General features: G+C 53.2%; 1 protein-coding gene across 1 annotated transcript; it reads left to right on the top strand.

Annotated features, from left to right (window-relative positions):
* Positions 1–16,389: 16,389 nt before the first annotated feature.
* PTTG1IP (PTTG1 interacting protein) lies at positions 16,390–25,855 on the top strand. Its single transcript, XM_030954443.1, has 7 exons — positions 16,390–16,494; positions 18,923–18,975; positions 20,259–20,367; positions 22,956–23,061; positions 23,166–23,231; positions 23,594–23,640; positions 25,085–25,855. Exons 1-7 carry the CDS (start codon positions 16,416–16,418, stop codon positions 25,126–25,128), a joined length of 504 nt encoding a protein of 167 aa, XP_030810303.1. The 5' UTR covers positions 16,390–16,415; the 3' UTR covers positions 25,129–25,855.
* The last annotated feature ends 1,690 nt before the right edge of the window (positions 25,856–27,545 follow it).

The following is a 27,545-nucleotide window of genomic DNA, read 5'->3' as shown; positions in this document are numbered from 1 at the left end:
ACGAGGAGGAGGATGATGATGAGGAGGAGGAGTTGGAGGGAAGAGCCCGGCGGCCCCGACCGCGCCTCCGCCCCTCGGCGGGCCCGGGGCAGCGCCCGGAGCAGCGGGGCGGGAGCAGCCGGTGCGGGGGCGGCGGGAGACAGACGGGTTTGCACCATAGAGCTCATTTGTGATGGATCCCCACCTCCCCACGGCGGCAGGGCTTTCCCCGCTTCTCGATGACCCCGCAGCCCTGACGCTCCCCGTGCCTGTCCCCATCCCCATCCCCAGCCCATCTTTGTCCCCATCCCCTCACACGTCCCCATCTTCATTCTCGTTCATGCCCCATCCCTGTCCCCATCCATATCTTCATCCCATCCTTGTCCCCATCCCCGTCCCTGTCCCCGTTTCACTCTTCCTCGTGCCTTCCCTCCCCCTACACCTCGGTCTCTCAAACAGTTTCACCCATGGCAAAGGTTGCTCTTTCCTCAGGAACAGAACAAACCGCCGAAAACAAACAAACAAAAAATGCCAAAACAGATAAAAAGCATTTTTATTTTCTTTCCATGACGCGTCTGCCTGCCTGCTTGGGAGTGACACTATTTCAGGCATGTCTATTATTTATGTTTCGCTATATTTATATTAATTAGAGACGTGATCCGTGCACGTAGCTCTCCAACTTCAAAAAAAAAAAAAAGCAGGAGAAGGAGACTGACAGCTGGGACTGAACTTTCTTGAGAGAAACAGGAGCAGGTTCCACAGCCACAGCTGTTCACTGTGCCAATCCTAGGTGATGTTCCTGCTCTACGTGGGGATCTCTCCAGCCCCACCTTCCCTCCCTCTCTTCTGGCTGGGACCCCAGAGAGTTGAGCTGGGGCTCTTGGCTGGGATGCCGAGAATGATGGAGTCCCCAGAGCCACACCAGTTTTAGGGGAGACAGGATCATGGAATCATTTAGGTGGGAAAAGACCTCTGAGTCCAACCTTTAACTTTTGATGGTGGCACTGTCATCCGTGCCTGGGAAAGAGCAGCATCCCTTCAAAGAGCTAACTGGTCCCTGATGGTGGGCTGTGCCAGAGCACAGAGAAATCTCACATTCCAGAGCAGGAGAAAGGAGCCTGAGCTCCCTGCTCCCATCCATGGCAGCCATTTCCCTCAGAAGCTGCAACCTGTGTCAGCCCTGAGCCAGAGCAGGTGGCATCTCCTCTCCCCTGAGTGTCCCAGCCCTGTCCTCATGCTCTCTGGCTTACCTCTCCATGCCAGGGATTGGGGACCAGGATGAGGATGGAGAAGTGGGGCCTCAGGGCACAGTGCAGGGCTGGCGTGGGATGCAGGGAAAGCCCAGACACCATGGGGGAGGCAGGGTAGGAAATGAATAATAAATGACTTTTATCATTATCAACCGTTGCATGGAGGCAGCAGTTTGTCAAACACACGGGTGAGAGGAGGAGGAGGATGAGGATGAAGCAGTCACCTGGCCAGGCACCCATTGTTGGTCTCTGGGCTGGGCAGGAAGAGACCTGGCCAGGGCTGGTGAAATTCCTCCTGCAAGGGCTCAGCTGGTAGACACAGAGCCCTTTTCCCAAAAGAAAACTCACAGCAGATGATGCCTTTCCCAGCTCAGGGCTGATCCCAGCCCTCACAGGAACAACACACTCAGGGTGCATTATTACCTCCTGCCATCATTTCCAGCCAGCAGCAGTCTCCCAGGGCTTTCCAGACAGCCAGGAGCTCTCACAGCTTTTCCAGCCATTGGAATGGCCCTGCAGGAGTGGGGAATGGATATTTTTTCCAGGCAGTGTGGCCAGCTCAATCATGAGAAGCTGCTGGCCCAGTGAGATGCTGGACTCCTCTGCTCTGCTTTGACTTTGCTAATGCTCTGCCAGGGCTATTGGTGAAACCCTCAGCACTCCCAGATGAGAGAGTTTCATTCTTTCCCTGCATCCAAGTAAGTATCCCTTCCAGGGATTAATTAGTAAATTAAAAGGGTAGAAAAACCAAATTATTATGGTTAGGCACAAGCCCCAGTGATGATGTGTCTGTGTCCTGACACACTCCCAGTCCCTAAAAGGGCTGAAGCAGCAGATTCACCCCCTAGATTGATTCCCTTTGTGGGACTCTGGGGTCAGATTTGGGAGGAGGAGACCCACTCAACATTGATCTCTGAGTCTGAGAGCCCTGACCATGCTGCACACCTGAGGGAGGAGCAGGATGTCTTTGCTGGGGCCAGGGGGGCAGGCAGGAGCTGTGAGGATGAGGATGAGGAGGAGCAGGATCCCTTTGCTGGGGTGGCAGTGCCCAGGGGCGCTGGCAGGAGCTGTGAGGATGAGGATGAGGAGGATCCCTTTGCTGGATCCCTTTGCTGGGGTGGCAGTGCCCACGGGCCAGGGGGCTGGCAGGAGCTGTGAAGCCTCTGAGCTCTGCCTCTGCACATGCAGGAGGAAAAGCCCAGTTTGGAGAAGCAGGAAGGACAAGGTGCCAGAATGGGGATGCCACCCCGGGCATTTGTGATGCCTCCCTGGTCCCTGCCAGTTTCCCAATATTGTCTCTGCTCTGCCAGTGGCTCCCTGGGATGCCCCACCTCCCACCAAACACCCCCAGGTGTGTCTGCAGGTGCCCCTTGGCACAACACCTCTGCCAAGGCCAGTGCCTCAAGGGCAGGTCTGTGCAAGCCTCATTCCCCAGATTAAGGCATTTGATGGGTTAATGAGAGCTGCAGCCCTGTTTTCTATCCCTGTCCAAAAAAGCCATTACATTTTGCCTGGCAAAAAATTGTTCTTCTTAAACCTGAGTCACTTATGATTCCTTGTTCTGAAATCGTGCTCAGTGATTCCTTCTCTTTCACTGGCAGAGCCCAAACCCAGCAGGGACCAGCAGGGAAGGGGCTGAACCTTCCCTGACCACCTTGGGCACACTCAGGGCACTGCCCTGCAAAGGATGGGCGCTGATCCAGCCTTATTTTGGGGGCACTCATAGGCAAGAAGATGCTTTTTTTTCAGTATGACAAGAAAAGGAGAGGTTAAAAATCTCTTTTCATCACCTGGGCAGATTTGGGAGATTTTTATCAGCTCTCTTCTTGGTTTAACTCTGGTTAATTTTCTCTTGAAATGTTGGCCCAAGGCAATGCCAAGGCTGGCTGCTGACTCAGTTGTAGCACTGCTTCCCCTCCTGGGCTCTGTGACGTAGGAGAGAAGGAATCCCAAGCAATTATAACTTGATTATTTTACTGAACGTGTGATTACAAATGGGAACTGCAGAGCAATGAGCACTGCAGTCAAGATAAAATTAAAATGAGCCCAGGCTCCCCCAGTCCCAGCTCTTGCTCCAAAGACAAACAGCTGCTTGGGAAGCACTTCACAGCCCAGTTATTTCTCAGTGGCCACAGGAAAGGTGATAAAACCCCCATAAAGCCAGAAGAAATTTCCAGGATGATTATTTTTTCTACAGTTCTGCTCAGCACAGATCTGCTCCCTGGGAGAAGGATGAGCTCATGGGTGGTTGCCAGTGTTATATTAAGTCTCAGTGAGCCTGGAGAGAGGTAGATTAGGTTGGAAATTAGAAAACACTGCAGGGATGGGATGTCCCCTGGGAGGGACCTGACTGAAGAGCCAGGAGATGCCAACGTGGCCAAATTGGCTCTTTCCCAGCTGCCAGCCATGGTGATCTGGGTCTCCCTGGGCACTGTGCTGGCATCCTGCAGGCAGTGAGAGGAGCCAGAGGCGGGGCAGGGCACTCACTTGCTCTTTCACCACTGTGGATATTCCCAAAGAACTTGGTGTCACCCCAGCAAGGCTTTTCCCAAGCCTTGGGGTGCTGAGCATCACACAGGGAACAACAACTTGGCTGCCAGCTGACTCCATCCCTGCCCCTGCACCCAAAGAACAGCCTGCATGGGTGACTTCTAGGCAGAATGGCTTTCTGGAGGGTGAAATAATTCTGGTTTGGGAAACCATGGGGCTGACAGGAAGCAAGAGAGAGTTGCAGCAGCACAGTCAGAAGGAACATCCATAGCAGTGCCAGCAGCAGCTCTCCAGGGCTCCGTGGCTCATGCCCAAGCCCAGCTCCAATTGCAGAACCAGCCTGCTGTCAGGGAAAGATGGTGTGAGTCAGGGATTTTGGCAAAGCAGCATCTTCCTGAGGCTGGAGGAGGACTCTGAGCTGAGAGCATGGAGCCTTGAGAGCCATGGCTGCCTCTGAGCCCAGGGACTCAGCACAGGCTGGGGACACCCAGCAGGGAGACTGAGAGTGGTCAGAGCACCCATGGGTACTTTCAATTTCACCCCTGCCCCATTTCCCCTCGAGTGACCTAGAGCTGGTAGAAGGTGACCACAGAATTATGGAATTGCTGAATGGCTGGGGCTTGAAGAGACCTAAAAGGTCATCCAGTTCCAACATCTCATCCCCACAGGGGGAGACACCTTCTGTCACAGACATCTTTTATGAAAAATCCTTTCCTTAGGATTTTTCCTCCTGAGATGCTGAGAGGCCTCAGGAACAAAATGTAAACAATGATTATCTGCTGCTGTGGAATGCAACAGGTGGATCTTTAATTGGCCCATGTTAGTTGTTTCTAATTAATGGCCAATCACAGTCAGCTGGCTCGGACTCTCTGTCCAAGCCACAAGCCTTTGTTATCATTCTTTCTTTTTCTATTCTTAGCCAGCCTTCTGATGAAATCCTTTCTTCTATTATTTTAGTATAGTTTTAATAAAATATATATCATAAAATAATACATCAAGCCTTCTGAAACACGGAGTCAGATCCTCATCTCTTCCCCCATCCTCAGACCCCTGTGAACACGGTCACAACCCTCCACTAGACCAGGTTGCTCCAAGCCCCATCCAAACTGGCCTGAAACACTTCCAGGGAGGGGGCATCCATATCTTCTCTTGGCAATCTGTGCCAGGGCCTCACCATCCTCACAGGGAAGAATTATTTCCCCAAATCCAGTCTAGCCCTGCCCTCTGCCAGTGTACAGCCATTCTGCCTTGTCCTATCACCTTGCCCTGTCCTTGTCCAAAGTCCCTATCCAGCTCTCTTGGAGACCCTTTAGGTACTGAAAAGGTTCCCCTGGAGCCTTCTCTTCCTCAGACTGAACAATCTTCACAATTTCCTTATAGGAGAGGGATTCCATCCCTCCAAACAACTCTGTGGCTTCTTCTAGACTTGAGATGGCCACAGTGGCAATGCAGCAGCTCAGAACATGATAATGTCACAGCATCACAACACCAGAACCCAGAGCACCTAGTGAAAAAAAAAATCCCAAATATAACAGAATATATGGAAAACCTCCTCTTGTAAGAGATCTGATGTACCATCTGCAACCTCAAGCACCAGTGCTGGGGGTGACACCTCACTGCACACCCATGGGTGCAGCTGGGTGCCTCCATGGTGGAGAAGGGAGGTGGGAGGAGGAGGGCAAGGGAAGAGCATGGAGCAAATTCAGAGTGCAGGAATCCACGCAACGGAGAGCCCCAGCTCTGTGTCCTCAGGGCAGGTGTGGGAGCAGAGGGATCTGCCTCCAGTCTCAGTCTCTGGCTGCTGCCTGGCTCGCAGATTGTGAGGAGAAGAGCAGGGGAGGAAGCACAGGAGCTGTCAGATGTTGTTAGTGCTGTGACACCTCTTAATAAGGCCCATCTGTCTGGAAGGCAGCAGATCCAGCAGGATTTCTGCAGACCTGATTGGGAGTGCTAGTGCCAGGGTTTTACAATCAGCACTAATAAACAGGCTGGGGCAGCATTTGGCACCATGAGCTCCAACACCCCAGCGTGAGAGCGAGGAAATCAGGATTGCAACAAAAATCATCACTGCAGCACAGAGCTCCTGGGAAACTCCTGGCATCTTTTGGGATGTGTTGATCCAGCTGTGGATCACTTCTGGGGATGTACAGATACCCCTCTCACCTGGGAATGTGCACGTGGATCCTGCATCCTTAATCAAAAGAATGAACAGGTTTTCCAGCAGCCTTTATCAGAATCTCCATCCTGTCTTGTCCTTGTCCCAAGAGACACAAGCAGCTGGATGAAACAATAACTGTGAGAAGGAAATCCCTGCCTGGGGAAAGAAGGATAGTGGGGAGACTGTAGGGATAGAATCTGCTGTGACAAACCCCTGTGTCATCTCAGGGCAGCACGTGTCACTGGGCAGAGGGCACTCCTAGTGCAGGAGGGCACCACACAGAGGAGCAGCTGGGCCTGGAGGTGTGGAACAGCAGCAGAAAAAGCCCATGTGATTTGGGAAATGCCACGTTCAGGCATGATGAAAGGGTAGAGCTGAGTCAAGTGGCTATCGATGAATCACCGGGCTGCAGGGAACACGTTGGTGGGTGTTGCAAAGCTCTGCAAAGCTTGGCTCAGCTGCAGCAGACATTTGGGCAGGCAGGAACGTGCTCTGCTGCCTTTTCCCAGGATTTTCCTACCAGGGCTGGGGATACCTTGTGGGATCAAGGGGTACCAAACACCACAGTGTCCATGGGGGTCCCCAAAGCAGGGGAAGGTGTCGCTATAAACACGAGCTCACACTCCCCTGCTCTCAAGGTGAAGAAAAAGGGAAGTTTATTTTCTGACTTTATAATTTATAGATTTCTGAAAGGGACTGTGGATTGGAGGGTGAAAGTGCCACCTCTCCAATGACACTGGGCAAACCAACAGTCCATCAAATTTCTCTTCTGCCATAAAAGAATGCAAAACAATGAGTTATTTACAGAAAGTGTGTGAGAAAATTTGCTACGAGAATGTAAACATCAGAAGGCTTAGAAAATCTTAAAAAATCAGAGCGACAGGAAGGGACCTGTAGATGGGTGCCTTGGGAAGGAGCATGTGGTCCCAGCATGGCATGTTGGTGTGAACTGAGCTTTGCCATGACTGGCCTGCCCAGGGAATGTTTGATGCCACCTCCAGCTCCTGAGCTCTGCAGAGCTCTCTCACATGATTTGGCCTCTCTTGAGTGAGCAAAATTAAACTAATTTTACTAGAAAATCTATTATGTTGAGCAGTGGAGCGCCAGGCTGCAGGGGACAGTGAGTGTCCCCACTGCTGGGGACAGGGGAGTCCCCAAATCAAAGGTGCTGATCCTGTCCATCCCCACAGACCCTTCCCTGTAGGAGCAAGGGGGGTAGGATGGTCGGGGCGGACGGAGATGAGAGATCTCTGAAGCCAGGTCTTGGAACTTGGGGTTTATTGCAAAGGGCCTGGGTGCAGGGCCCTGCTGGGATTTGGGGTTTATTGCAAAGGGCCTGGGTGCAGGGCCCTGCTGGGATTTGGGGTTTATTGCAAAGGGCCTGGGTGCAGGGCCCTGCTGGGAGCTGCCAGCCACAGCTCAGAGCAGGCCTGAGAGAAGGAGAGAGAGGTAAAGAGAGAGAAGGCAAGAGAGTGGTAAAGAGAAAATGAGAGAGCGAGGAACAGTAAAGAGAGTAAAGTTCCTGTTACAATACCATAAATCTTCTTCTGTGTTGAATATTCTGATTCTCACTAACCAGTCTAGTACAAGATACAAATCCTATAGCATTTCCATACAGCCTATAAAAATCATTACATTACCACACTGTATTACATTTTAAACCCTAAAAACTCCTCTTTGGGCCCCTTCTGCCAAGCTGGCAGGGTCTGCTCTGACCCTTGGGCCTGTCTGCAAGCAGAGGGTGTTGTTCCATCAAAAGGGGATTACCTTCAGCCAGCCACACCATTGTTTTCCAGTTGTTCAGTAACTGAGGTATCTCAAAGCTTGCTTTCATTTCAATCTCGTTTATAGTTTCTATATTCTCAAAATCTTTTGCCAGGCAATCATATTTATAAGGCTTTCCTGTTTCATCTTCCCCAACACTTCCCCTTTGTGTTATTCCCACAGGTGGCCCAGCCTGTTGTCCCCACTGAGGGAAAGTCATGGTGCAGGGTTTTAGCTCTGACCCCAGCCCTGGGCACTGTCTGTGAGGGCTGGCTGGAGAGCTCCTCACTGCCAGCGATAAGAATCACTGGAAGTGTACACTTCCCTAAATCCCTTCAACTCCTGGATTCAAATACGGATGTGGGATTTAACTTGGAAGGTTTCTGAAGGAGATATTTTTGTTATACATCATCACGCGTGTCACGAGCCTCAAATATTTGGAAGGGCTGTATAAATAACTGTGTGATCACCTTTTCTCATCTGGCTTCTGCCTCTCCCTATCCCACAGCTGCCACGGAGTGGGAAGTGTGTGTGGCACTCAGAATCTGCAAGTTTACTCTCAGTTACCTTCATGAGAGGTTTCTTGAGCTTTCATGAGGGGTGCTGTCACAAGACTTGTTTAATCTGAAGGAGAGGGGAGGAGAGGAGAAGAGAGGAGAGGAGAGGAGAGGAGAGGACAGGACAGGACAGGACAGGACAGGACAGGACAGGACAGGAGCAAGATTTACAAGGATGCTGCTTCCCCAAACACCTGTCAGACACCTGCAGGTGTCAGGACAAAACTGTTAACACTGAAATACCATCTGGGACAAAACACATACTGGGAACTACACCGTGCACTGGGCAACATTTGTGTCAATCCCAGAAGTCCTGGCATGTGAAATCTCAGAAGAATGGATGGGAATTTTTATTACATTTTCAGTGGAGAGAGGGGCAAAATAAGCCAGAAGCTGTTTCCCACCTTGACAGCTGAACCAGCCAGGGATACCTGGGGATGTGACCTGGCATGTGCCACATCTTCATCCCCATCACCCCAGAGCAGCAGCCAGTAGCAATGCCCCAAGGCCTGCACCCCAAAAATGCCCTCCTGGCCCTGGGGCCTGGGGTAGAGGCACCCTGAGTGATTTTTGACAACAAAAAGATGTTGCTATTAAAAGACTTTCTGGGTCTGTGATGTGAATCCTCAGCCAGACAGCTTATCTTGGGTTCAGCTTAAACCCCTCCATGCCAGGCTGCTGCTGCCGCAGTCACCAGGAGAAGAGAAACGTCTGCCATATGCTGAGGGATTACTGTATAAAACTGAGATGCTTGGCTGCATGCCAAGGCACAGGGTTTCCAAATAGAGTCTGAATCCTGGACAGAAAAGTTCCAACTAAATATAGACATGACAGGCTCAGAGTTGACTTCTTTTTTTTTCTTTCTTTCTTTTTTTTTTTTTTAAATTTGAGTTCACTTAAAATAGCATGTTGAGGGTTTTTTTGTGCCCTGCTGAGGGGGCAGGTAGAGGCATGTTTACAAACACAGTTACAAACCCAAGGCCATGGTGGGATGATGGCAACATCACCCTTCCTCCTGCACATCCTTGAATGGTGCTGAGGGTGGAGCAGATGTAGATGCAGAGCTCTCAGGCTGTTTCCAGCCCTTGGGGCAGGAACCAGGCGAGGTGTCCTCCTCTCACACCCTGCCCAGAAAGATCTGACAGCCTAAAAAACATTGCATGGAGCCCAAAAATTTGGGACACAACAAGTGGGTGGCACCTGTGGAGACTCACTCACACACAGCTGAGCGAGGAGAAGCTTTGCTGGGCACTTGCAGAAGAGCCAGTCCTGCTGCTGGGATGGAAAGCTGGGAAAAACTCAGCAAGGAGATGGTGCTTGCACTTGGAAAAGGCAGCGTGGATTTTCTGAGCTGCCAGCCCTGCTCACACCTCTTGGAGATGTGGGCTGGATTACTCAGCCACAGAACTACTGGCAAGTGAAGGAAAAAAATCCAAGTCCAGCACGAGGATGGAGCAAGGGATCTCAGTGGCTTTGGGATGCAGCTCCTCCCTGTGCAGTAAGTGAAATACTTTTGCAAAAGCCCATAGAAAAAGCAACAAAGCCTAAATATCTGAAATGGGAAGGCAGGTGTTGGATGTGCTCCTCACACCCAGGATGGAGTGCTGGGGAAAAGCATTGGAGAAGGACTGGAGGGAGCTCATCCTCGTGAGCTGGCCACGTGTGCTTGAGGCAGTGGGGTGCTGGAAGCTCTTTAAAGGGTTGGGGGAGAAAACTCCCAGAAAGCTGTAAGTCATTGGCTGTCTAACATCACATATATATAAAATATAGTATGAGAAAATATTGTTAATAGGCTTGATGACAGAAGGGAGGTGAGACAAGCCCCTGCATTCATGTTGGCTTGCACAGTATCCACCAAGGGCTGCCCAGTACCTTTGCATTCCAAGCAGGAATTTATTTAAGGGTCCACAGCTCCCAGGACAGCTGATAGGGATAAAAATTAAGCAGATGTCTGAGACAGGCCTTGAATGAGGGTGGCCCTACAAAACATAGGATGTCTTAGTATCAAATAATCAGTTGCCCAAAAGGAAAAAAAAAAGGTTTAAACTAATATAAAAAGGCAGGAAAGTGGCTGAGGTGGGATCCCACTCCAGCAGAGGAGTTGCCAGGAGGAAGAAGTCTGGCTCTGTAAAATTCCTGTTCCTAAACAATGGTGCTTGGAAGGTCGGTGACATGGGGGAGGTAGGGCTAATAATAACAAATGCCATTAGAGTTATACCTTACATAGAGAAAACTGCACTGGAACTGGCTTTCCAAGAGCCCAGCAAAAAGCTTTTGTTTAATTTATGGGGCTCAGGCTATTTTTAGCTGGCAGATCCTTGGGGTTTTATCTGGGATCGCTGCTCTGAGCCAGCAGCTGGAACATTTTAATTGTTTGCTCTGGATTTAGGGTGGGTTGTTGTTTTGTTTTGGTTTGGTTTTTTTTTTTCCCCTAAAGGGAGAAAGAGGAAAGCAGGCGCTGGGGTCTGACCTTGCTGGTCTTCAGTTTTCCTTCCGAAGTGGGAAGAGCAAGTGGGTCCTGGAGCAGCTCTCTGCCTCCTGGGAGACTTTTTGGGGTGGTGCTGGGGGGTGATCAGCTGGAACCCCTCTCCTCCAGCCCAGCCAGCACCCCACACCCATCCCCAGCCCCTGCCAAAGGCCAGCAGCCAGCAGGTGAGAGGGTGGCAGGGGAACACCGTGTCTCCATCCTCTGGTTGCTATGCAGGTCTAAAAATAGCCTGGGCAGTGCAGCAAGGAGGGAGCATCCCCTTCTTCCAGGAAAGCCAGCAGCGCTCCAGGGCTGCGTGCGGCGGCGCTTTGTTTGTCAGGAAAGCCCTTTGGTATCTGCCTGCAGCGGGGATGTGAGAGGAGCCATCTGCTCGGGGACAGGAGGTGTTTACAGCAGCCCGGGCACAGACGCCCTCTGCAGAGCCTGTCCCTGCTCGGAGCTTGGCCCCGGTGCTGCGGGCAGACGTCTCTGTTTATGAAAACAGCGGCTCCTCCACGCTGGGAGCTCCCGGGACAGCTCAGAAATCCCTGCTGGCTGGTGGCTGCTGAGAGCTGGCATGGTGGGTGACAGCCAGAGCTGGGCTGGTGTCCATGCAGGGCACTGGGAATGCTGCTGGCAGCCTCTCCAGAGCTGTGCCCTGGGGCTGAGCACAGCCAGAGCTGGGGTTACCTGTCCCTGCCATGCAGGGCACTGGGAATGCTGCTGGAGCCTCTCCAGAGCTGTGCCCTGGGGCTGAGCATCCTGGCTGGGCAGGGCTGGAAGGGCTGCAGCCCATGGCAGAACCACTAACTTAGGGGACAGCACAGCTCCAGAGGGTGTTTTGGGGTTCCTGTCCCACTGCCTACGCTCAGGGTGTCGCAGACATATTTTATGAAAAATCCTTTCCTTAGGATTTTTCCCCCTGAGAAGCTGAGAGGCCTCAGGAACAAAATGTAAACATTGATTATCTGCTGCTGTGGAATGCAACAAGTAGATCTTTGATTAGCCCATGTTAGATGTTTCTAATTAATGGCCAATCACAACCCAGCTAGCTCAGACAAAGAGTCCAAGACAGAGCCTTTATTATCATTCTTTGCTATTCTATTCTTAGCTAGCCTTCTGATGAAATCCTTTCTTCTATTCTTTTAGTATAGTTTTAATGTAATATGTATCATAAAATAATAAATCAGCCTTCTGAAACATGGAGTCAGATCCTCATCTCTTCCCTCATCCAAAAACCCCTGTGAACACGGTCACATCAGGGTGCAGGCAGACACCTCTCCTTGTGCTCCTGTGAAGGTGTTGGTGAGTTGATGAGACAGAAAGGAGGCGATTAAAAGCAAAGCAAAACACCTCAGCCTTGAATATGCTCCCAGGAGAGGGCGAAGTACTGCAAGACCCCCATCTGCCTGCACCCTGAGCGTAGGCAGTGGGACAGGTAACCCCAAAACACCCTCTGGAGCTGTGCTGTCCCCTAAGGGCCAGTGGTTCTGCCAAGGGCTGCAGCCCAGCAGCCCCTGCAGCCCTGCCCAGCCCGGGCACAGCTCTGGAGAGGCTCCAGCAGCATTCCCAGTGCCCTGCATGGCAGGGACACCAGCCCAGCCAGAATGCTCAGCCCCAGGGCACAGCTCTGGAGAGGCTGCCAGCAGCATTCCCAGTGCCCTGCATGGACACCAGCCCAGCTCTGGCTGTCACCCACCATGCCAGCTCTCAGCAGCCACCAGCCAGCAGGGATTTCTGAGCTGCCCCAGGAGCTCCCAGCGTGGAGGAGCCACTGTTTTTAACCCTCCCTCTGACCCAAGAGGACGTGGGATTGGCATTAAAGGGAAAACTTTAAGAAGTTTTTCTGAAGAGCAGCAAAAGAAAAGCACAAGTTTTCAACCTTACTTCCTCCCTGCCTTTTTTTTCCTTATTTTTGTCTCCCTACAGAGTAAAACTATTTCATTTGGACCCCGCTGACACAAATAACCCCAGGTTTTGGGCTGAAACATCAGCAATCACCTCTTTCCATTGCTGGCCAGCATGGCAAGCTAATTTTAACCTCCCAAGCTCCCTCCCATCTCCTGGAGGTTGTCCTGCTGCAGCCAGGGAGTGCTAGAAAATAGTGCATCGCCCACTCATCCAGCCTCCTTCAAGGGAAATATTTATATGATGCCAAAGAGAGGGTTTCCATGGCAGTGATGACTCTAGCACTGTCGCCTTGGAAACCACTTGAGGCCATCTTGAAGGGTTTGAAAATCCCCTTCAGAGACAAATAAGGAGAGGGAGAGGAAAGGCCACTGGGATCAGAGTGGTGTTCTGCTCTCCCCTGACTTTCCTTGCCTGCTCCTGCTGCCTGGGTCCCTGCCCATGCCACTGGGATGATTTGTAGTCCAGGTGTCACCTCAGGATAGACCCAGAACAAAGGAATGAAGTGCTTTGCAAACAAATATGGATCAGTTGGTGCTTCCTCCTGCTTCCCAAAGCATCCAGCAGTGACTCTGGTGTCAGGGCACTGCTCAGCCCCAGAGGGGGCTTCAGGGAGACTCCCCAGTGCCAGCAAACACCAGGGTGGTTATTAGTGCCCGCCCAGCTTCAAGCACCAGCTGCTTTCAGAGCAACAAACACACAGGTCCCATGTCTTTGACAGCCCAAGTGCCCATCACACGTGAAGAGCCCCGTGTTTCTCCTGAGGAGCTGCCAAGATGTGAGGCACAGGCACAGCCGGCTGCTGGCAGCAGAGCGCTCGCCTGTGGCGGAGGGAGGAACGAACGCACCTCTGTGTCACACACACACACACACACACACACACACACACACACACACACACACACACACACACACACACACGCACACACACACCCGCACACATCCTCAGCCCCCGCCGCAGCTCCCACTGCCCTGCTGCAGCCGTGCGGGAGCCAGGGGGGGAGGACTGTGGGGATGGACGGAGATGAGAGATCTCTGCAGCCAGGTCTGGGACTTGGGGTTTATTGCAAAGGGCCTGGGTGCAGGGCCCTGCTGGGATTTGGGGTTTATTGCAAAGGGCCTGGGTGCAGGGCCCTGCTGGGATTTGGGGTTTATTGCAAAGGGCCTGGGTGCAGGGCCCTGCTGGGATTTGGGGTTTATTGCAAAGGGCCTGGGTGCAGGGCCCTGCTGGGATTTGGGGTTTATTGCAAAGGGCCTGGGTGCAGGGCCCTGCTGGGATTTGGGGTTTATTGCAAAGGGCCTGGGTGCAGGGCCCTGCTGGGATTTGGGGTTTATTGCAAAGGGCCTGGGTGCAGGGCCCTGCTGGGAGCTGCCAGGCACAGCTCAGAGCAGGTCCCAGAGAAGAGAGGGGCAGAGAGGATGAGAGGGTAAGAGAGTAAGAGTGTAAGAGAGCAGAAAGGGTAAGAGAGTAAAAGGGTAAAAGAGCGAGGCAAGGTTCCCATTACAATACAATAAATCTTCTTCTGTGTTGAATATTCTAATTCTCACTAACCAGTCTAGTACAAGATACAAATCCTATAGCATTTACATAAGCCTATAAAAATCATTACATTACCATACTGTATTACATTTTAAACCCTAAAAACTCCTCTTTGGGCCCCTTCTGCCAAGCTGTAGGGTCTGCTCTGACCCTTGGGCCTCTCTGCAAGCCGAGGGTGTTCTTCCATCAAAAGGGGATTACCTTCAGCCAGACACACCATTGTTTTCCAGTTGTTCAGTAACTGAGGTATCTCAAAGCTTGCTTTCATTTCAATCTCGCTTATAGTTTCTATATTCTCAAAATCTTTTGCCAGGCAATCATATTTATAAGGCTTTCCTGTTTCATCTTCCCCAACATGCCGACCCTCAGCGCCTTTGGCCCCTCATGCTCCCAGCCTGCAGGAGCTCTGTCAGTGGCAGCCAGCCCATCTGGCTCTCAAGGACACCAAGAACACGGCAGGGAGGCCAAAGCTTTCTGAGCAGATGGATGGTGAGCTCCACCATGCAGAGGTGGCCAGTGTCGCTGTTTGTTCAAGATAAAGGATTGCTTTCTTCATTTTGCTGAAAAATATTAGTTCTCTTCATTTTGTTTAGGGCAATCTAAAATATGCTCTTCTTGCTCCCTGAGCTGCCTCCATGCCGAGGTGTCAGTGCCTCTCCAAGCCAGAGCTTTTCCCTGGCACCCACGCTTTGCTCTGCAGAGCTGCTTCCCATCCTCACCTACAGGGACCTTCACAGCACCCCTCACCTGGCCTCCAAAACCCAGCCAGCATTCCCATAGAGAAACACCCTGCAGTGCTCAGTCCCTCAGCCTAAACCCCAGGAGGGTCTGGCCACAGAGCCACGGCCAGGGTAACACATCTCACCATCCCACTGCCTGTGCCAGGCTGCCTGCTCCTGCCTGCACCTCGATGGGGGCATCTGGGGGTGCCAGGGGAGTGCCCAGCTCATGTGAAAATCCTCGTTTATCTTGATGCAGCTTCTCATGTCTTGAATGTTGAAACACATGGGTGTGAGGTCAGGGCTTTGCCCAGGAGGGAGCTCCTAGCACGCTGTGCGTCACAAAACTCATGCCTGGCCAGTGCTGACCCGTGAGCCAGGTTGGGGTGCAAAGCTTAGAATTACAAAGCGTAAATATTTATTCATGGGTGTGAGATGTCCCAGCCAAATCAGGGCACCCAGGTGGGGTTTTTTTATGAGGTTCTTACATCCATCACATGCTCAGGTACAACACAAATTGACTGAGCGCTGACACCCACACTAACAGATCTGCAGCCACAGTAAAACTTGGCAAAGCTGCTCTGTTTCTGCTCATCCATGGATCCAGGTGTCCTTGAGTCCCTCTGGCTGCAGAGACTGAGCTGTGACACCAGACAAGCCTGGGAGGGTCTCAGAGCCTGGGATGCTGTAGTACCTTGGTCATCCCAGGGATAAAAAACAGAGATAAAGCTGTTCTTTATCCCTCAGGGACTGCTGTAAGCCTCCAAAAGCAAAATCCTTCTCTGCAGGGCCGGGCTGTTTGTTTTACTTCACCACGAACAATCCCAAACTCTCCAATAAAACTCCACTACCCCATCACATCACGGTGTGCCATGAGCGCTAATATTTATTTTACCATTAACACACTTCTGTGCTATAAAGATCGATGAACCGGTGCGGGAAGGGATGCGGGACCCTTTGTGGGGGATCTCCCGGGGAGATTAACCGGGGAGCTGGTGGAAAGGCCGGTTCTGTCCCGGCTCCTGCGGGGGTCTGGCCCCCTCCGGCGGGCGGCCGCGGGGCCGGCGGGTCCCGGTAAGGGCCGGCGGGGTCCCGGTAAGGGCAAGGGCCGGTCCCGGTAAACGGCCGGCGAGTCCCGGTAAGGGCCGGCGGGGTCCCGGTAAGGGCAAGGGCCGGCGAGTCCCGGTAAGGGCAAGGGCCGGCGAGTCCCGGTAAACGGCCGGCGGGGTCCTTGTAAACGGCCGGCGGGGTCCTGGTAAGGGTAAGGGCCGGCGGGGTCCCGGTAAGGGTGAGGGCCGGCGGGGTCCCGGTAAGGGTAAGGGCCGGCGGGGTCCCGGTAAGGGCAAGGGCCGGCAGGGTCTCGGTAAGGGTTGGCGGGGTCCCGGTAACGGCCGGCGGGGTCCCGGCAAGGGTAAGGGCCGGTGGGTCCTGGTAAGCTCCGGCAGCCCCGGGGCTCTCTCCGCCCGTGACAGCTGCTCCGCCCGCCGCCCCCGGCCCTCGCCGCCCCGCAGGGCCGCCCCCGGCCCGCCCCCGGCCGGCCCTACATAGCGGCGGGGCCGCCCCCGGTGCCGGCCCGCTCCGCCATGGCCCCGGCGCTCCGGCTGTGCGCGCTGGCCCTGGCCCTGCTGCCCGCCGCTGTCGCTGCTCAGGAGGTAGCCGGAGGTAAGCGTTGACCGCGGCCCCGCTGTGGGGCTGGGGGCGGCCGGCGCTCCTCGCCCAGCACCCCAAAATCCCGGGCGGGCAGCGGCTTTGGAGCCGGTTTCTGTGGGGTGTAGGGGCGGGAAGCAGGCCGGCAGCCGGCGGGGCGGGCGGCCACTGGTCGGGGGCTGTGGGCAGTGAGGGCTGGGAGGGATGGCCGTGTCCCTCGGGGCAGTTCCGCAGGGAGGGATCCCGTGAAGCCTCGTGTGTCCCTTGAAGTCGGGAAAGTTGGGTGGGTGCTGCAAGTGGAGCTTTGTTCGCCGCTGTTCCGGCTTCCACTGCAATGGAACTTCCACGCCCGGGGAGCTGTGGCTGTCCCATCCCTGGAAGTGTCGATGGCCGGGTTGGACGGGGCTGGGAGCAGCCTGGGGTAGTGGAAGGTGTCCCTGCCCATGGTGGGCTCAAAGCCCTTCCTACCCAAACCATTCTGTGATTCCATGATTTAGCGATGCTAACAGCTCAGGTGAGAGAGCTGCTTACCTTCCCTGACAGGGCGCAGCCGGGCTTGTGCTGATGGCCCTGTGGAGGGTGTGGGACAGTGGCTGGGCAGCCTCAGCCCAGGAAGAAGATGGGTGTTGGATATGGCTGGGTGTCCAGCTGCTCCTCCTTAGTGGCTGGGGATGGAGCAGAGCACCCAGAGGTGCTGCACCAGGTGAAGAAGCTGTAACAAAGGGTGGGGATGACTGCCTTCAGGGCGTCCTAAGAAGTCTGCCCCCTCTTCCAAGCCAGGAACTGTTCTCCATCCACTTCATTCCTCCTGTAGCCAGCTGTCAAAAGCATTACCCAGGGGGTTCTAGCACAGCAAGAGCTGCTGTCGTGTCTCTGTCCCTGAGGAGTGCAGTGCTTCCTGTGCCATGCCATGGGAGCTCTCTGGTCACCTGAGATGGGACATTGGGACAAACCAAGTCCTGAAGGGCTGTGGTGTCCTTGAAGCAGCCCATTCCCAAACAGCTGTAATTCACTGCCTTTGACCTAATGACTTGGAGGACGATGTCCCAAGCTAGGGAGAGGGGATATCCTGGGGGAAAGCAAAGCCTGTTTAAAACCACAAGTTCTACTTTTACCCACCACTGGCCTCCTGTGGTGTGGGAGAGTGTTTTGTGACTGCTGGTAAAGAACCATCCTGGAGCAGCAGAGGCATTGCTGTACTTTTCCAGCCTCAGTCGAAGAAATGGGGAAGATGCAGCTTCAGAGTGTTTAAAACCTGCAATCTCAGCCTCTCTGGTGTGTAAACACCCTTATCTGAGCTATGTTAATCAATTGCCCAGTTGTTTGGAAGGCTATACAGAGCATGTGACTGCTGACAGTGGGTCATAGCTGAGGGTTCCTGCCAGCTGGAGGGAGAAAATCCAGCTTTGCTGATTGTGAGAGTGGAAAACAAGCACCTCTGGGATTGATTTTTTCCTGATTACGACACTGCAAAGCAATGATCCTTCAGCCAGCAGTGAGTGGTCAGGCAAATTGAGTTTTCCTTTTAAACCACTGTCAAACAGGCTGCTGCTTAGACTCTTAAGCAGGAGTCAGTTTTAAATGGCTCATTCTTGAGGGCTTGGCAAAGCACCCTTCCTGCAGATCTGGGGAAGCACACCAGTGAATTGCAGGTGAATATCCTGTAGGAAGACATTTTCCAGGAGCACTGCTGGGAGCTGTAGCTCCCAATGGGAGCTGGACTGGGCCAACTTGTCCTGTGTTAAGATTTAGACCTTATCCATTCCCCTGCCCAGCTGGATGCCTTCATCCATGGTGGCTCTGGTCCTGAGAGCCACCTGTGTCTGTAGAACTGGGGTCTGGAAACAGGTGTGGAAACAGGTTCTGAACACGAGCACAGATTTTGGCTGCAGTGCTGCTCCCATTGCCTGGACTGTGTCCTGCTGAAGGAAGAGTTGGATGAACTGGCTGGGGTAGGGTACAGCCCTCATGTGCAGCAGGAGGCCTCCTGCAGGATCTGTAGCTCTGGGTGTCCCTGTGTGCTCCTCAACTTCTCCTGGTAGCAACTTCTGTGTCTTGGTTGGGGCAACTTCTGGGGTTGTTTGCTTGAGCTGCTCCATCATCTGGTGCCACAGGACTGTATCACCCACTCACTGCTTGCCTTCATCCTCACCCAGACTGACTCTAGCTGTGTCCCCTGGCTGCTGTACTGCCATACTACATGCTCAGGCTTTTAGGGAAATAAAACCCAAGAGAGGAACTCACAGTTTAGGGCTTTGTCAGCAGAGCAAGGCAGAACTTGCCTTGCATTTGTGCCTCCCGCTGTGACAGGGAGCACATGCTGAAGCTGGTGGCTCTTGCAGCAGCAGCTCCAGTGGTGGGTAGGAGCAGGCTTGGAGGAACCCAAAGTTTTAAACCACTGAAGCTCTTCCAAGTCCTGAGGTGTCTTTTTTCCTTCCTGCAGATTGTCGCCAGTATACAAACAGGAGCTGTGAAGAATGCCTGAAAAATGTCACTGTGAGTAGCAGCAGTGAGACTCCCAACCTCTCACCACGCCTGAAAAAGTTTCCTTCCTGGAAGCAGGGCTGGTCCCTTGTCCCAGACATGCTGCAAATTCCACCCACCTATGAGGGTGAGAGGGCAATCCCTCTCTGGGAAGGGGTTGCTAGAAACTGGGTGGGTTTTGTTGTGTGCTTTTTGATTAAATTGCTGAGCTGCTTCCTCATGGATGGGCTTGGAGAAGGGATTGAGTGGGCTGGGCTGGCTGGTCAAGTTCCCTTCCAGCAGCTGGGCTGTGGCACTGGGTGGGTGCAGGATGTGTACTGGTGTCCTGCCAGTCCCTGCTGCCTTATCACAGATATCAGCAAACTTGAACCTGAGTCAGATCTTGCAGCTGATGTAGCCAGAACCAGTTTGACCAAACGCTACTGAATGCTGGGCTTGGGGGTTGGAGCCACCAGGAGAGGAGTGTGCAAAGCTGTGCAGATGGTCTGTAGTGGCTGGGTGTGACCGTGTTCACAGGGGTCTGAGGATAAGGGAAGAGACGAGGATCTGACTCCATGTTTCAGAAGGCTTGATTTATTATTTTATGATACATATTATATTAAAACTATACTAAAAGAATAGAAGAAAGGATTTCATCAGAAGGCTAGCTAAGAATAGAAAAAGAAAGAATGAGTATCAAAGGCTTGTGGCTTGGACAGAGAGTCCAAGCCAGCTGACTGTGATTGGCCATTGATTAGAAACAACTAACATGGGCCAATTAAAGATCCACCTGTTGCATTCCACAGCAGCAGATAATCAATGTTTACATTTTGTTCCTGAGGCCTCTCAGCTTCTCAGGAGGAAAAATCCTAAAGAAAAGATTTTTCATAAAAGATGTCTGTAACAGCTGGGCACACCTCTCCTGCTCATCAGCTTTGTGTGTGTGGAGTGCTTTGTCTCAAAGGCTTTCTTCTCATCCCAAAAATAAACGTAAAGGATTTGTGTTGTTAATGGTGGGATTCTTAAGGCTGTCGTGGGCAGGGCCAGCAGTTGGCTCAATGATCTTTATGAGTCCCTTCCAGCTCAGCATAGTCTACAATTCTAAGCCAGGAGAAGGTTTCTCAGCATCTTTACTCTGCACTCCCCTCTCCTGGTGTGATCTGTGCTGACACAGCTCTTACTCCTGAGCACCCTGTTGCTGCTGGGTGATACCTGGTGAGCCAGCAGAGGTGGCCCTGTGCTGTGGCTGCCAAAGCAAAGCGTGGGTCACTGGCAGTGCAGCAGTAACTCTGTGCTGCCTGGTCGCTGTCTCCTAGTGCCTGTGGTGTGCCAGCAGCAGGAGGTGCATGGAGTACCCCGTCAGAAGGATCCTCCCCCCGGCCGACCTGTGTGAGCTCCGCTCTGCTCGCTGGGGAGTCTGCTGGGGTAAGTGCCAGCCTGGGCTGGGGACTGTGGGAGTGCCTGCTGCTGTAGGAGGTTCCCCTGCCTCCCCATCTCTCTGCCAGTGTAGCAATGACAGGCTGAAGGCAGTCAAGGTTCTGCAAACTTGCTGAAGCGTGGGCGGGGAAGCAGAGTATGAGCAGTTCCTGCCTTCTGGCAAGTAGGACCCATGAGGATTTAGCTGCTCCAAAATACATCCCTTCTGCTGTGGTGTGATGGAGGCTCCAGACGTGGCTGGCGCCTGGGAACAGGAGTGGAAGGTTCTCTGTGGGCCTGCGCAGCCCTTGCTGGTGGCTGAATCCCAGAAGATCTGTCCCCTGCAGCTGGCATGTCACTCTGTGCCCTGCTTCTGGCTCTTCACACGGCTGTTGTCCCATGTGGGCTCCTGGAACCAGAAGTGTGGTGACTTCTCTGGGAACCTGTGTGTGCTTCTAGTGTTGAGTGTGCTGTGCTTCTGCTCAGCTCTTACCCACCTGAGGAAAAACCTCTTCTAAAACCACCCCTGCATGTGCAGGTCTCCTCTGGGAGCTTTTTCTGATGGACAGCTGCCTCTTCTCCCTGCTGCTCTGTTTTCTGAAGGATTTCTGGAGAATTTGGTGCCTTGTTTAGACCAAGCTTAGTGCATGTTCATGCTCAGACAGGAGCCAGCTTTTGGGGGCTGGAGCAGAAAGGAAGCAAGCTGGGGGCTGGTTGCTCTTATTCACCCCCTTGATGAGGAGCCTGGAGCTGAATTGCTGTTGCCTGTCATCTTTTGTGCTCGAGGCTGGGCTCTCCTGTCTGCCCACAAGAGTTCAAACTGCTCTTATGCTTGTGGAGAAAGAATCTCCTCTTTGTGAGCCCTGTGGTATGCTTTTCTGAAACTTCTGTAAGGCCTTGAAATACTAGTTTTTGATGTGAGTAGCTTCACAAAAGGTTTCATTATAAAAGATCACATTCCTTGGCTTGCAAAACTTGCTATGAGGAGATTAGTCCTGTGGGAGCTTAGCTCTTATGTGATTCTGCATTTTTGGTGTGTGTGACTTAGCCTCTGTCATCAGCTGGACGAGTGCCTGGTGCTCTGCACAGACCTCTCTGTGTGGGAAGGGGGGAGCTGAGCCCCAGACTCATCCTGAAACCCCAAAAGGGTTTCAGAAGCACTGGCGCTGCTGCAGGCTTTGAAAACCATTTCAGTGGTGAAGTCAGCTGAAGCTGGAGTACCTAAAAGAGGATCTATTTAGAACAGATAAAAGGAAGAAGTCTCTTACAATGAGGCTGATGAGGCACTGGCACAGGCTGCCCAGAGAGATGGTGAATGCCCCATCCCTGGAAACATTCAAGGTCAGAATAGGACTGTGAGCAGCCTGGTCTAGCGAGAGATGTTCCTGCCCATGGCTGGGAGTTGGACTGAATGACCTTCAAAAGTGCTCTGAGCAGGTTCAGGTGCACTGAGATTTCTGTAGCCTGGCTGTTGTGTGCAAAGTGGCTCCTAAACAAATATTTCCCCAGGCACAAGTCTCTGAACAGCCTGAACCACGCTTGGAAGAAACTCCTCTCTGTTGTTGCCTGAAATCCTTGGCATCTAGATGTGTCATTTTTGGCTGGTGTCTCTACTGCCATTACTGCAGGAGCTGAGCAGGATGAGCAGGGACCATGGTGGCTGCTGCCTCACCATATTCCAGCAGGTTTTGTTGTGTGTGTGGGCAAGCAGAGCCCCCCAGCCCTGGGGAGACATGGCAGTCAGCGCAGGAAGCAGGACTTGGCCTTCAGCTGCCTGAGCAGCACTGCTGGCCCCAAGCTGATAAATCCCAACAGCTTTTGTTTCAGTTTATCCCCTTGCCCAAGGACTTCAGACACCTCTAAGTGCTCATCTCATCAGAGATGACTTCTGAGGCTGGCTCCCATGGACAGTAATTCCTCCCTGTCAGACATCCTTCCTTAGCCCTGAAGCCTTTAGTTGTTGGGTTTTTTCCCTTGATGGTTACTTTTTACCTGGATTAGTGATTAAGATAGCTTTGCTCCTGTTTCTGCCAGAGGAGTTTGACCTGAGTGGGTTTGTCCTTGCCTTTCTTCACAGCCAGTAACTGAGCAATCCTGTTAGCAGGGAGATGTGCTCAGCTGGTGTTTATTTGTGAGTACCAACACTTGCTATATCTACAGTGTTATCTACAGCTAACAATGTCCATTTGCTTTCCCAGGTGGTTGCACATCTCCAGCCCAGTTACTGAAGCTGCTGGTGACAGTAGCTGTATGCTCAAGAGAAAATGGCTGTAGGATAAGAGGGAATGGCCTCGAGTTGCACCAGGGGAGGTTTAGGTTGGATAGTAAGAGAAAGATTCTTCACTCAGAGGGTGGTCAGACAGTGGAGCAGACTGCCCAGGGCAGTGGTAGAGTCACCATCCCTGGAAGCATTCAAAAAGCACAGAGCTGTTGCACTTGGGGACATGGTTTACTGGAAGACCTGGCAGTGCTGGGGGAACAGTTGGACTTGATGATCTTTGAGTGCTTTCCCAACATTAATGATCCTGTGATCCTATATTGTAATTCTAGGCAGCTGTGTCTGTGTGTGCTAAACACATTTTTGTCAAATCCTTCAGTGAACTTTGAAGCCCTGATCATTGCAATGTCCGTGGTGGGAGGAACACTTCTGATCATGTTGGGGGTCTGCTGCTGCTGCTGCTGTTGCAAGAAAAAGAGCAAAAAGCAAGTACTGGGGGGGTCCCCTGACTGTGGAGTAGCTCAGATGCAGCCATGTGCTGCTGCAGAACTGAGTGCTGAGTGCACTGAGGGGTTTTTCTGTCTACCAGGCCAGACAAGGATGATGAGAGAGCAGCCAGGGAACGGGAGAAGAGGCGGGTGCGGCAGGAGGAGAGGTGAGTTTGTACCACAGGTCCTGAGGCTGCAGAATGATTTGGCTCCTGTCTGCGCCATCAAATGTCATGCCAGGAGGCACATGGGGCTCAACACATGCAGTCAGTGGCTGCTTCAGCCCTAGCTCACACACAAGCCTCATTAGGAGTGTCATGCTGGGGTGACTCGTGGATGTAGCATCACAAGCGTTGTGTATGCAGCTCCCTGAGGGCTGCTCTGGTGGTCCCCAGAGCCTCCCTGAGGTGGGAGGCTGAGCAAACCTGCCAGCCTGGAGCTCCCTTGTTTGGGAATAAACAAGGAGCTCTGGCTCTTTTTGTTCCCTTTTGTATCAGCAGTCACTGACTCATGGCTTTTCTGTTTGCAGGAGAGCAGAGATGAAATCACGGCATGATGAAATCCGAAGAAAATACGGTACAGTGCTGACATGAGTGATTCAAACTAAGCTTTAGATGAAGCAGCCTCTATAGCTGTAGCTGTGCTCCTTGCCATGGTCACAGCTGTAGATGAGACCTGGCCAGCAGGGAAAGCATGGTCCCTGCTTCTCTTGGCTCAGAGTAAGTGTAGAGATGCTGGGTCATGGTGTGTGAGCCCACACAGGGGCTATTTTCCCTGGGCAGGGAAGAGGAAGTGTATAATGTTCCCCAGGATGTGTCCTCCAAGCTTACCATGTGGGAGAAGCTGATTGAGTTTCACTGGAGGGGAGAAGCAGAAGCTGGCAGACAGAGCATCATCATAATGCTGTTACCCTGCAGGCACAGCTGCCTGTGGTGAGCCAGCAGCCTGGGGTGTGGGGCCAGGTAGGAATCAGAATGCCCACAGCTGCAGGAGCACAGAGCAGGCACCAATCCCACCCCAATCCCTCTGGTCCTCTGTGCCAGCAGTGGTGTCTCAGTGCCCTGGGGATGGGAGTGCACAGCCTCCCTCCTGGGGCTGGACTGTCCCTCAGGTGAGTCTCACAGACCTGGCCAGGTTTGGATCTAGCTGAGGGGAACATCAGCTTGGAAGGAAGCAGGGAACAGCTCTGTGCAGGGGACCTGCCCACTGGGGCTGCCAGGGGCTCTGCCAGTGTCTGGCTGTGGGGCAGTTGGGCTCATGCTTGCTGCACTTGGTGGTCTCTGGCTTTGGGGGAGCTGTAGGGAAAACTAGAGACCTTTTCTCTGCCTGCAGCAGGTCCAGGTTAGGCAGGAGATCCCAGGGCTTCTGGATGGGTTGGCTCCTTTGGGGAAGAAAGAGCAGGCAAAGCTGTGCCTGAGGGAGCTCTTGGCATGGGAAGCATCTGCCTGTGGAAGAGCTGTGCTTTGGGCCTGTCTTGCTGCAGCCTGACCCCAGAGTTTGCAGTCTTGTCCTTTGTGGCTGTTCTTCAGAGGTGTTGAGCTGGGAAAGCAGCAAACAGCATGGCATGTGGCTTGTTGCTAACCCAAAAGCCAGCCCCATACCCTGCCTTGCTGCTTCCCAGTCTCGATGCAGGAGCAGGGAAGCAAGTCTAAGAACAGTTTTAATTTAATTTGGGTCTGGGCTCTCTGCTTGCAAGTCCAGTCTGACAGAAGGGTGTGTAGAGGGAGCACTCTGGAACATTAAGCAGGCTGCTTTACCTGGACTGTACATGGATTGCTTGGGAGAGGAGTTTGCCATCGGGTCAAGCTTCTCAATGGATGTCTCCTCTTGTGCAGAAAGGGAGAGTGAAGCAGTGCTGACTGTGGGCACTGCTCAAGTAGGTGCAGGTGTTTTGGGAGAACTGCAGCTGGGAGGCTTGAGGAGGCTTAAATGACAAAGAGTTGTTTCCCAGGACTGATTTTCTTGCTGGCTGTGACCACTGTGGGAGCTGCTGTCTGAACAAATCTCTCCTCTCTTCTAGGCCTGTTCAAGGAAGAGAACCCTTATGCAAAATTTGAGAATTAGCATCTCCAGACACACCCACCCACCCACCCCTGGTGAACAGTGCCTTCTGCAGAGCCAAAGGTCTCCAGGCTTCCCCCCACCACCATGGTGCCACTTCCACTGCCACAGAAGATGACCCAAATCTTGCTGACACCATTGTCCCCACTCCAGGTGCTTGGTCTGGCCAGAGCTTTGCTCTTGCCCTGCTGGTGCAAGAAGCCATGGTGGCAATACTGGAGGATGGAGCATTTCTTCTCACTCACGCCAGGGTGGTTGTGGTGTCCAAAGCAATGCACAGAACAGTCCTTGTCCCAGCCAAGGGCAAAAGCAGTGTCACACCTCACCCTCACTCCTGCCTCACCAAGAACACTTCATGCACACAGAGCTAGGCTCTTCTGCTCTGCTCCCCCTTTTTTTTTTCTTCTAGTATATGCAAAAGCCAGCAAGTTTCCTGACATAAGGGTCAGCAGGAGGCTTTGGCTGTCACTCCAGGTGCCTGCACTTATGCCAGCACATTAGCAGTCCTCTCAAAGAGCACAAGTTTCTGGTGATCTGGTGCTTCCAGGAGGAAGGTCTTATGTGCACCTTCTCACTTGCAACTAATCTGGGAAAATGCCCCAACTTTCCTACCTCTCTGTGCCTTTCTAGAAAGGTGGTCTTGGGCTCAATGGCCACATCTGTTAGCAATACTGTAAGTTTCAAGTGCATTTACAATTTGCTGACTGTATATTAAACTGATTCAATTACGGTTCTGGTCTGAAAGAGTTTAATTCTGCTTCCACAGCAGGCACAGGTTGGGAGTAGTGGCAGATGGAGTTGTCACTGTTATGTGGCTCTGACTCATTGGGGGTAGCTGGGGGAGGCAGAAGCAAGGCTGCCTTGGGCTCTTGCTGGGCTTGAAAGGAGGAGTCAGTTCCCAGAGATGTTCAGGTGTTAGGAAGAGCTGGGGATGGAAGCAAGGCTGCTCTCCAAGGAAGGAGCTGGGTGCTCTGGCAAGAGTTTGGCCTTTTGTCCCCTGGCATCTCTAGGAGAGAGCCCCTGTGTATGTGGGGGAGCCTGGGGGCTCAGCCTGCAGCCCCAGCAGTGTAAGGGAAGGAGGATGGAGCTGCCTGCTCTGGAGCCTGCCCAGGGCTGGCCCTGCAGCACCCACAGCCCGTGTGAGGCTGGGCAGGACAGGGAGAGTCTGGGCTGAGGAAAGCTGCCCGTGGTCTCCTGCTGTGGAGGGGACTCCCATGGGCTGGGGTAAAACTCTCCCTGTGCAGGGCTGGGCTTGTGGAGCTCAGCACGGCTGCTCCAGCTGAGCTGGGAGCTGAAGGAGCCCTGGCTGGGGTAAAACTCTCCCTATGCATGTTTGTGGAGCTCAGCACGGCTGCTCCAGCTGAGCTGGGAGCTGAAGGAGCCCTGGCTGGGATAAAACTCTCCCTGTGCATGTTTGTGGAGCTCAGCAGAGCTGTTCCAGCTGAGCTGGGAGCTGAAGGGCCGGGAGCCCTGGCTGCTGCCAGCACGCCCCAAGGGCAGGACTTGCAGGTGACTTTTGATCCAGATTGTCCCTGGTCACTGCCAGAAGAGGCTGGGGTGGGAGGAACAAAGGGACTGGCCCAGCCAGGCTCTCTGGTGGCTGCTCTCCCACCCTGTGTCCGGGCTGTGCTCGGCGCTGCCCGGCAGGAGCCGGGGGCAGTGCTGGGAGCAGCATGTCCGGTGCCCTTGGCAGGGAGGTGATGATCCAAAGAGATCCCCGTTTGGCTGGATCCCCTTGGGCATGGAGGATGGACCGTGGAGCCCAGTAAAGAGAAGGAAAAGTGCTGATAGGGGTCCTGGTTGTGCTGGCGCAAAGGGCCTGTGGTGCCTCTGCCAACCAAAGGTACAGGGAAAGCTGTGAGGAGTTTAAGAGGCGGCAACGTCCAGGGACAGCTGGTGCTAAAGCCTTTTGAGTTGCCTTTCCCCTTCTGAGCTGCATCAGGCTCCAGTCCCCCTCCTGCCCTGGAACTGGGACCAGTAAATTCATTTTGGGTTCCCTGAGTGCTCCCACTGGCCCTGCTCCCAGCACTAAGGAGACCCCTGCAAGCAAGTTCCTCTTCCTGAAACCCCACCTGTGACTGGCTCTGTCTTCCTCTGCTGAGCCAGGGCAGCAGAGAGACCTGCTGGGAGCCAGGGTGGATGGTGGGTGGAATGTGGCCATGCCCTGGGGACAAGCAGAGGCCAAGCCATGCTGCCAGGACAGCACCCAGTGTCCCTGGACAGCGGCACTGTGTCCTCTGCTCTCATCCTGAGCTTGTCCTGGGCTCCAGCATCCTCATCCCAGGGGCTGCCTCCCATAGCCTGGCATGGAGCTACTCCTGATGTTTCTAATTCCTCCTGTGAAGGTTGCTGTGTGCAGGGATCGTGTGGATGAGGCATTGAAAAGCTGGTGAACCCTTTGGCTTGGTTGGGCCATGGTG

The sequence above is a fragment of the Camarhynchus parvulus genome, chromosome 9, assembly GCF_901933205.1.
Source record: "Camarhynchus parvulus chromosome 9, STF_HiC, whole genome shotgun sequence".
NCBI classification, from domain to species: Eukaryota; Metazoa; Chordata; class Aves; order Passeriformes; family Thraupidae; genus Camarhynchus; species Camarhynchus parvulus.
Note: the sequence above shows the minus strand (reverse complement) of the source record. Positions and strands in the feature narration are given on the sequence as shown.